The sequence below is a fragment of the Thalassophryne amazonica genome, chromosome 21 (genome assembly GCF_902500255.1).
Source record: "Thalassophryne amazonica chromosome 21, fThaAma1.1, whole genome shotgun sequence".
In the NCBI taxonomy this organism is placed as follows: domain Eukaryota; kingdom Metazoa; phylum Chordata; class Actinopteri; order Batrachoidiformes; family Batrachoididae; genus Thalassophryne; species Thalassophryne amazonica.
In genome coordinates, this window is record NC_047123.1 from 38439641 (window position 1) to 38450203 (window position 10563).

Genomic DNA, 10563 nt, shown 5'->3' on the forward strand with positions numbered 1-10563 from the left:
GGACAAAGTGCTCCAAGGGCACACATTGTCATTACACTGCCTTGTTCAAGGACACTCACCCTGCATGCCTTTGGTTTCCAGACGCCCTCTGTAGCTCCGAGCGCTGCTGAGGGGCGACTGGAGCTGAAGCACAAATAATTACTGTGTGTTTCAGTAAACACTTAAATTCACTTCTGTTTTTCTTTTGACACATTCCTCTCAATGGTTCCCATCCAAAATCACCTCCTGCTGATGAGTGTTGCTGACCTCAGTGTCCATCAGACCGAGGCTTTAGGAATGACACAACCTGACAAACGTGACTTCAGAACCGCACATACGTTAACAGGTGTGATGAGATTATTACCCACAACAGTCCCAGACGTGTGCTGTGTTCACACGAGTAAACTGTATATTAACAAAGAAATAATCAGTCTTGCTTTTCCTATTGATCTGCTCCATCAAAGCTGACCAAATTTTGAGGGCTTTTTCTTTATTATATTCTGTTTGAATCTGGAGACTCATGAGATGATGGTGGCACTTACTGTTTTTGAGAAGTTGTGTTAAACTTCAAGGGGGGTGGACTCCATAATCTCACAGTATTTTACGTCATGATATGTCTGTGTTTTGTGTCTGTTGGCAACAAGGTGCCCTAAAAAAGAAAAAACAAACAAAAGATAAAAGAAGTGTGAGTCTTGGAGTGCTGACCATCCCTGACGTTATCTGTCTCTCTGAGCACTGACCTTGCTGCTGCGCCTGAACACACGTTGCTTCTCTGCCTGTTTTTAAAAGTAAAATAGATTTGCACAAACAGGCTGTAATTTATTGTTTTGCCACCTCCAGAAGGGAGACAAATGAACTGTTTGGGTAGACATTGATAATAACAAAGTGGACATTGTGGTCACAAAGAAGATGATGTCATGTTCACCAGTGCTGCCTGAGTGTCATATAAGTGAGTGCAGTTCTTCGCTGATGCTGAGGAGAGCGCCCCCCCTGCACCTTCACTACTGACTCGATTGACTTCCTGTCGACTGGAGTCTTTTCATCAATAAGAACTCTGTGCCTCCATCCCTTGTACAGCAGCTGTTTATTGACAGTCAAGCTGTAAATGATGGGTTCCTCCATTAAAAACACCATCTGATCACTGTTAGCTTTGATGTGATGGCATCGGGCCGTTGTTAAAAAATGCTTCGATTGGAAGCTCGCCATCCGACGTGAATGGCCATCTGCTGTGGGTAGAGTGGCTGTAAACAGCTTCAGATGGTGGCGTGGAGAGGCCAACCGTTTGTCAGCTCTGTTTGCTCCTCTCTGCCAGCCTCTCCACCTCTTTTATATCATCTTTGTCTCTCCTCCAGCTTTTCATAGTTTTCTATTTTTATTGCTTGGCTCCATTCTGGGATTTGATGACTGAGAATAACTGTACACAAATTATCTAAGTTGCACTCTGTGATAATCTTTTACATATATATAATATTTTAGCGTGGTAAATTCTCTAAATGAGCAGATGGCAAATGCAGAGATTCAAACCGCTTTATAGAACATAAATATATATAAAACACATTAAAATAAGACATGTATCAGTGTTAAATATCAGCATCTCTCTACTTATGCCGGACAAGCAGGAAAACTATTTGGATATCGGGAATATTCCGCTACATTGTCTGAATCAGACACCTGCAGGTTTTTAGTTTAATTTCAGTCATTTATTTTTAGTGTCTCCACACTTCGCTCGGCAGTACATGTGATACTTTTGTACTGTTGTTTGCATCTCACAGCAGTGCAACTGTCTTTGGGATGTTTCTTCTACAGACAACAGCAAAAATGTACAGTTGTACACTGAGAGTGTATATTTGTTGATGGAATTTGGTGCTCGTAATATTTCATATTATATAACGCCTAAATGGATCCTTGTTATTTAATTGGTGGCTTGTATGTCACATGATGTGGATATTTTGTACCATTTGACATTTTGTTCCATTTAATGTGCAATTTTGGTTCTATATGTTTTGTGCTATTGCACGCCGTGAGCACCGCACGCTCACACTAGTGGTGACGGTGCTTAGCTTAAAAACAAACATGGTGGGGTTTGGTTTGGTGACAGATGACAATTTAAACAAGCTTATTGATGATCCAGTATGCCGTAAGGCATCTGGAGGCATTTGCAGTATTCACTAGGAAAGCAGACGGCGGTCTGTACACCAAGCAGTCAGTGCACGTCATCAGGTACGGACGACCTCGTCAGGATTGCTTTTGATCTGACTGTTTTTGCAAGTTTACTGAGAACAGTTTTGGAGTGGATTGGACTGCTGTTTAAGTTCATGTTGGACCCTTTGGAACCTCTTGACCTCAAAGGACCAGCGACACCAAAATGTAAGTGCCTTTTCTCTTGGTTATAAATTAATAAAATATCAAATGACAAGCATCTATTTTAGGTGTTATATAAACCAAATAATGAATGTTTTTTTGTTCGTGCAATGGAAAGAATATTTCATGAAGTGAAAGATGAAGTGATCCATTCAGAGAGATGCAGCAGAGTTGAATTTGATTGTTTTAATTAATGGCTGTTGCCATTGTTCATCTCAGCTTTGTCTCATCAGTTTACTTGCTGGTGTGAGACATGGTTGGTTGGTTGGTTGTTTTCCTTTCCTCCTTTTTTTTCCCATGATACTTTCAGGGCTCTGTGTAAGAGCTAACATCATGAAATATAAAAAGACAGAATAAGCCAAATATTTTGTAAAGAATTTTCCAAGAATTACTGGATTTCTGTTAGTGCACCACTATTTGTACAAAAGTCATTGTTGCGTTGATGTGATGTTTGACTCCTGATGGCCTGCATCAAAAAATAAAAAATGCTAAATGCTGTTAGTTGGACTGAATATACTAATGCTAACAGAGGTTAATGCTAATGTTAGAGTCAGCACAAAACCTAATGCAAACTACAGTTAATGTTTTCTTTAATACAGATGAACAAAACTTTCATCACTGATTTTAAAAAACAAAAGTAGATGTGATGAAGAGAGTAGATGAAGACATACAACAAAGAAAACAATATTTTCTGTTGTACCATGTAAAATCCAACCATTTGAAACTCACAATAATGCTTTGGGCTTTTTATAAAACAAGAGGTTTTTTTTTTTTTTTCAGGTTCTGAACAGATGACCACAGGAGCTTTTAAACACAGGCGCCATACGAGAAGAATCCTTTCCTTGGATTTCCACATTAAAACTGGACTGAAAGACTGCGTCCTGACCACAAGCAGACCTGGTAGTGTTTGGCCCATCCAGCTGCCTGCCTCACCCAGACGTACAGAGCTGGTCTCTGTATGTCTGGTTAGTGCCGCTCTTCCAGATGGCCGGCCTGCTGCTTCAGCATCGTGGCGCCGGCCAGGTTTGAAGGGTGTCGTTCATCTTCCTGTGACAAAACAATCGGCCTCGTCAGCACAGTTTTCTGCCACGTCTGGATGGATCCAGAGGTGGTGCTGCTCAGCTCGGGTCCAGCCCGGGCAGCAGTTGCTCCGTTTATTCTCCTTTGCTGTGCTTGGACACGTTATTGCTCTCGCTGTGTCTCGGTCCGTCCTGATGCTCGCTTTTTGTTCTGTTTGGAGTCCGCCGTTACGTTGCTGTGTAACTGACTGTGACACTTGGGCAGTCTCTGACCTCTCATAAGGAATTACTGTCCTGACCCACTTCCACATCCCCACGGCTGTGGAACGAGCTGCAGGCTGCCAAACCCATGAATCTACGTCAACACGTCATCACAGAGTAACACTAAACGGCTGAGTTTTACCAGGTTAGTACTGGGGGACACAAAAATTGTATCACAGTATTTTTCACATTTTGTATGGCAACAGTATTTGTTTTGCACTATGACCCCTTTAATACTGACCTTATTAACCTCGACTAGTTTCATTTGCAAATCTAGTTCATAGTTAGAATCTGGATGAAAAAACTTTATGAATTAAATATTTTTACAGTTTCATTAAAAAAAAAAAATCTCTGGTTGTGTTTTGCTGAGTGCGTGCACAGCACGAAAACCCCACTGTGTCACACAACAGAATCACATCTTAACCATTTCCATGACCATTATGTCTTCTTGTGAAATTGACATTCTCACTCCCCGTCTCCGGCTTTGATCATTATAACTGATGCTGACCAGAACCATGACAGAATGTCTTGATTTTCAAACAAATGCATATGTGGCTTTATTTTTCCTTATTTCATTTGCGTGATTTTTTTTTTTTTTTTTTTTTGCTGCTGTCATTTAATAAATATTTCTGGCCTGGTGGGTGTGAAGGACAAGCTGATGAACTATAAGATTATAAGATAGTTGTCATGTCTGCTTTGCTTATAACAACATGCCTTGAAATCTGTTTTGACTTTTTTACTGAAGAATAAAAACCTCTTACAGCAGCTTTAATGATGTAAATTCCAGAATGTGAAAAATGTAACTGGTCAGAGTGGCAGCAGCGTTATTCATACAGAGGAATTAATACATGTACGTAAGTGGATGGATGTTCTTATCACCAGCAAGCTGATTGGAAAAGCCAAAAACTAATTATTGAATATTTGCATATGATGTGTGACCTTTACTGCTGAGATTGAACCCTGAGAGGAGGCTTTTGGCTGCAGTTATTAAAAATATTTCAATTACCATTTACATGAATCATAGAGAATTGTCACTCATTTGCATATTGATGAATGGAACTTTTTAATAACTTTCTGCTGAGGTTGTCAGCACATGAATAAATCCAGCGTTCTATTGATATGTGAATAAGTGTGTCCGGTCATCCTGTCTGTCTCATACAGACTTCTTTAGAATGAGAACTGGTTATGATCTCTAAATTATTTATTTGTTTTCAGGGTAAAATTCATTGCTCGCTGACCTCACCTCTGGAAGCTGTGAAGCCGGTTCACATCAAAGCTTTGAGCATCACGTTCCTAAAATCACACGGCCCTGCAGAGTGTAAACATACGGAGTGGATCCTGGACTGTACCATGGATCAGCGCCACATCACCCGTGGGTGCCACATATCACTGGCCCCTGAGACACTGTGGGCCCGGCGGCTCTGGGCGTTTCACGCCCACTTTACAGCTCTTATTTTGACGCCGCCTCTCAGAAAGTGTTTTATAAACTGTCGAGTGTTTTTTGGAAGTTTCTCTGAAAAGACGAAAGGAAAACCTGAACAGCAGCGTTTCAGGTAAGTGACCCCCAGCAGGGGGACAACTCAGAAAACCAAAAAACAAACTGCTTCTTCTGTTGATCATCTTAACTCTACTGGGAGAAACTCAGAGTAAAAGGAAATTAAGCTTAAATGCTTTTATTTTTAACTTGTTTTTTTTTTTTTTTTCTTTCACTCAGTGGGGAAACTTAATTTGTTGCTTTGCTTCAAAGCTCCGTCTAATCAGGAAAAGAGATTAACATCAGTTTTGAGATTTTCTGTGTTTAGTGTGGCTGCAGTCGCTGTGGTTCAGAGTTTAGTAAATACTACACAAAAGCTTTTTCTTTAATGAGGTTTGGATCAGAAATTTTGAGTAAAACTTTGAAAGACTGATGAAAGATCAATGAAAATTTACATGACTGTCTTATTATTATTGGACACATTTTTTTTAATTTGATAGAAAGAAAAAGATGAAAGTTTGTGTGTTAGCAGGCAACACTGCTTCATATTAAAGGTGTCCAACAGAATTGTGGAGATGGAGAGAAAACCTTGAAGATGACCTGTTTCAGGCGGTCTTCACTGTCCTCCACATCGGACTGCACCCATCACATCAGTGCAGAAGAGAAGCTTTCTGAAGCTGATGGAGTTTGTCTTTCCAAACCTAGCGTTAAGCGTTGTGTCCATCACTTTGCACTGGGAGACGAGCAGTCCACACACTTGCTGTCACCTCTGCCATGGTCAAAGATGTATCGTTAAGTGGAAACGTGATGGTCTTGATTTTGTGAGATTCATGTGGGATTGTGTTTGTCAGCTTCAAAAATGTCAAGACGAGATCGTGTGTTGACACATCTCTGAGATGACACATCAACAGCACACCGGTCACCGTCCTCATGGTCCTGAGTCCAGGGATTGTTTCTCTAGTGGCTAAAGTTCTAATCCCACCACCTACCCTGGCTGACCCAGGTGCAGATTTTACATCATGTTCAGGACACAACGATGTGAAACACTCAAAAACAACTCAAAAACACTAGAGTAACTGGGATTCAGTTCGCCGTCCTTTGGATGGACGCTGGGGGATTGAAGGTAGTCAAGGTGACATGCTCCACCTCCTACCAACAAATAGCTCTTTTCATTTTGTGCAAGTAGTCCTTCAGCCAAAATGGTGATATAGAAAGTAGATCAGTGTTATCTGAGAGTTTCATCCAAATTCTACTGATCCGTCAGCATCCTGATACCAACACTACCGTCTGCTCCGTAGGGGAGATGGCTTACTTCATCTGGTTGATGTTGGTGACAGCCTGGGTGGTGCAAGCGTGTCCTAATGCCTGTAAATGTTCCAGAAAATCTGGTCCAAGGAGGTCAGAAGTCAACTGTCACAAGAGAGGGCTTCGTGCTTTTCCCGCCAAACTGCCCTCTGACACATGGATCATCAGACTCGGTACGTAGCTGCTTGACAAAGACGGGAAAGAAATCTCTTTTTAATCAAACCAAGACTCGAGACAGACGTTAAGTTGATCTGCAGCCTAATTTTCTTGTTTTTGTTTATTTCGCCGTGAATCAGAGATTCCTTTGGATTTGCCTGAAGAAGTAAGAGGCAAAAATTACTGTAGTTCAACAATATTTCACCAACTTAAATATTTGTGAATGTTGTGTAGCGGGATGAAAGTCCCAGGTCCCAATTGAAAAAGATGTTCCCGCTAGCTTGGCTAACAGGGAGTTCCCCTTTGGCTGACCTGGTAGAGGAATGGTCTTTTGTGCGAGCCGCGTGGGTTCGATCCCCACCGTCGTCCCGGCCACGAAGGTCCTGCTGCTTCAATCTGGCGTCACGAATAGGATGTGGGTCACAGAGTATGATAACATGCACCTGTGACTTTGGGACGAAGTCAAAAATGGTGGGGAGATGTGTAGCGGGATGAAAGTCCCGGGTCCCAATTGAAAAAGACGTTCCCGCTAGCTTGGCTAACGGGGAGTTCCCCTTTGGCTGACCTGGTAGAGGAACGGTCTTTTGTGTGAGCCGCGTGGGTTCAATCCCCACCGTCGTCCCGGCCACGAAGGTCCTGCTGCTTCAGTTGATGAGACATTTTTACCAATAGCATATAACTAGCGTGACCTTCAGACCTTCCTTGTGAGATGAACCATGTGATTCAGTTTGATAAAAGTCTGCTCTAAATATTGGAGTATAAACTATTCCAAAACGAATAGATGTAGTTTCCAGTCAATTTGAAGTAGAGATGAGACGGTACAAAAATTCAATCCATTGGTAACTGCTAACACGGTTACAGTGTGGCTAAAGGATTTGCGGGGCAAACCCCAGTGTGCCATTTTTGGAAGAAACCATTGTAGGGTGTAACTTCATGAGTAACTAATGACTCCTCTAACAGGCGAGAATGACATCACGCACCTGAAGGCCAACACTTTGAAAGCAGCTCCCAAGATTGAGAACATCAACCTGGAACAAAACTCTATCAAGTCCTTTCACCCGCAGGCCTTCTCTGGAGCAACGCAACTGATGCTCCTCAACCTTTATGGCAACCGCATCACCAACCTTCCACAGAGGGGCTTTCAGGTAAATACGGTTGGTTTCAGCCCAGTCGTGATCCAGTACAACGTTTTGGCCGTGCGCCTTGTTTCTCTGGGCATGATCCAGCATGATCAGATATTGAAATACAGTAGGACTCACAGATGTTAACTTCTAAAATGCTAGCTTGACTGGCTCCTGAATAGTTTTTCTACTTTTGTTTGTAGGACCTTTTGAATCTTCGCGTCCTCATGCTGGGACAGAATGAGATTTTCCTTGTGAAACCAGAGATGTTTGTCGGGATGAGAAACTTGTCAGATTTGGATCTCTCGCTGAACGCGCTGACGATGCTCCCACCTAACGCCTTCAGACCACTAATTGCGCTCAAAGTATTGGACCTCTCCCTGAATCGCTTGCAGAGGTTCTCACCAAAGGCCTTCAATGGACTCCAGCAGCTCATGTTCCTCAACATGGACAACAACAGGTGACGGTGACCTCTGGAGAGTGTTGTTGGAAAATACAGTACATACAGCCACACAAAAAACAAACGGGTTTTAATCAACGCAGGTCGATTTTTTTTTTTGTTGTTGAAACAGTCAAATATTTAATTTATGGTGAAAATCATGGAACATTGAGACTTGTTCAAACTTTTTACAAATGATTGATTAGTTTGAATAAATGAACTTCTCTAATTAAAGCAGAAGGAAACAGGTTTGCTAATTTTTTTCATAGCAGCACTTCAGTTTTCTGCTGTTTTCTACATTAATGTGTCTCCACGTCTCTTCTACTGAGCATTTAAGTTCCACTACAAATTCAAGATAAAATTGGAAGACTTGTACAGTGTGTTTGAGAAGATTCTGGTCCTCAAACAGCCTGAAGATGGTTCCTGCAGGATCCTTGAAGCCTCTGAGGTCTCTGGAAATGTTGGTTCTTGACAACAACCTTCTGTCCACGTTAAGCCCGTCAGCTTTGGAAGGCCTGTCCCGATTACAGGTAACACAGTACACCCTCAAAGTCAGACAATCAGATCTTCCTCCCAAAAATTTAATTTTTATAGTCCTTCAGTCTGTCTGCACTGTTGATGACGCTGTCTACAGCTTGCACAAATGTCTTCATAATGAACCAGGAACTCCACCTGAGGAACAACCAGCTGGCGCACCTGCCCCCTGATGTGTTCAGGAACACGCCGGAGCTTTCTCAGCTGGCCCTCAGTGGGAACCACCTGCAGACAGTCGATGGGAACGTGTTCAGCCGCACACCTGGTGAGACCGCCGGGCACTCTTTCTTTTCTCTCTGTCCCACTTTCAGAAGAACAAATTCCACTCAGACTAATTAATGTGTGGTCCTGCTCAGACATGAAGAAACTGTTCCTCCACAACAACCCCTGGCTGTGTGACTGTAACATCCGCTCCATGGTGCAGTGGCTGAAACGGACCAAATGCAACCTGTCATCCCGGGAGGCCCTGAGGTGTGAGAGCCCCCATGAGCTCCGAAACAAGAAACTCATCAACCTGCAAACCGAGAAGCTGCTGTGTGCCGCCTAGTGCCAAACGCCAGCAAGACGATAACATGGTCAGACTGCAACCACGGTCATCCGGACTCTGAACTCTGATCCAAGACATTACGTATTATCCAAAGCATTTTTGCACAAATTTCTAACATCTTACATTTAAATGTTAACACAAAAAGGTCATAATACTCTATAAGTTAATACCATCTCAATATTATTGAACTTTACTGCAAAGAAATTCTCCATAAATAAAGTTAACGTCATGTGTGAAATTTATTTTCATGTGGTTAAAACCTGCGCTGTGAGCAGGACATGTCCTAAATGTTGCCATGCCAACCATCTGGAACTGCTTTGTGTCCCAGTCAGACCTGAGGTCAGTCCTCAGGCCCCGCCCCAAAAAATAGAGACAAAACCCTTGTTTATAATAAATGGATCGTTTTTTTTGTTTTGAAAACACAAACGTGCTTCAGGATCTTATCTCACACTTGTGTGTAGTTTTTGGCGTCTGTGATTACAGAGGAATGTTTGTCCTCTTCAGCTCCTGTCGGACGGTTTAAGGCTGAGGTGGATTTTGATATTTTTTTATAGTGATGAGAAGCTATTTTTACTTTGTTTTGTTGTTGTCCCATTTTCTTCTTGGTAGATCTTTCTGTGGTTAGATACCCCCCCCCACCCCCCCGATGCAGGTCCTGTGAGTTGTGTGGACATTTGTGGCTTTAGTTTATGAGACCTACATTTTTGTCTTTAGGACTTGTAACTTTAAGAACTGATTTTGTCGCTGTGCCGTGACAGTAAACCCCATAAAGATCCTCATGGCGGTTGCCATGATGGAACTGCTCACTGCTCCTCTACGTGACAGTGATGTTCTGATCCTGTTTACAGATGGAAGGAGAGAAGTGGTGGTGTGAAGGTTAAAGGTCACACCAGAGGCAGCAGAGTGTGATATCCGGCTCTAAGCTTTCTGTAACACATCGACCGCTGCCATCCTCCTCACACAGCATCTCCTGCCCGTGCACAGCTGATAACAGCCATAATTTCCACCTGCGTTAAAGCTGAACGTCAAAGACCAATAAAACAACTTGGCTTTGTTCTGAGACGCAGCGTCTGTGGCATATTATACAGCAGAGTCGCCTACTGCTTCGGTTTCTTCAGGTGGGTTTATTTGTTGCAAAATGTCATTTCACAAATATAGAAACATTTCTGGATGGGCGCTAATTTTCCATTTGAAGTGTGGAGATGCAGCAGGAAGCAGCTGCTGCAGAGTGAATGTTTAAGTCTAAATACAGCTGGGCTTAATTAACTTTGCACTTCTGTGTGTGTGAGATTGTATCTGTGGCCATCAGGACTGTAAAAGCTACAACAATCACAACAATCTGACATTTCAGTCCAGTGACCAAACGA

At 42.5% G+C, this 10563-nt stretch overlaps 1 protein-coding gene across 2 annotated transcripts in view; it reads left to right on the forward strand.

Annotated features, from left to right (window-relative positions):
* si:dkey-1j5.4 (leucine-rich repeat-containing protein 15) overlaps positions 1 to 9414 on the forward strand; it is a 26753-nt gene extending 17339 nt beyond the window's left edge. Inside the window, exons 3-10 of one of the 2 annotated variants that reach the window (XM_034162730.1) lie at positions 3121 to 3765; positions 4836 to 5173; positions 6393 to 6572; positions 7516 to 7700; positions 7880 to 8136; positions 8525 to 8645; positions 8779 to 8914; positions 9006 to 9413. In XM_034162730.1, the coding sequence (XP_034018621.1) occupies positions 6398 to 6572; positions 7516 to 7700; positions 7880 to 8136; positions 8525 to 8645; positions 8779 to 8914; positions 9006 to 9196 (1065 nt within the window). In that variant the 5' untranslated portion in view covers positions 3121 to 3765; positions 4836 to 5173; positions 6393 to 6397 and the 3' untranslated portion in view covers positions 9197 to 9413. Of the gene's footprint in view, positions 1 to 3120; positions 3766 to 4835; positions 5174 to 5369; positions 6573 to 7515; positions 7701 to 7879; positions 8137 to 8524; positions 8646 to 8778; positions 8915 to 9005 lie in introns of those variants that run through there. The other variant, XM_034162731.1, reaches the window with a different exon arrangement.
* Positions 9415 to 10563: the final 1149 nt, after the last annotated feature.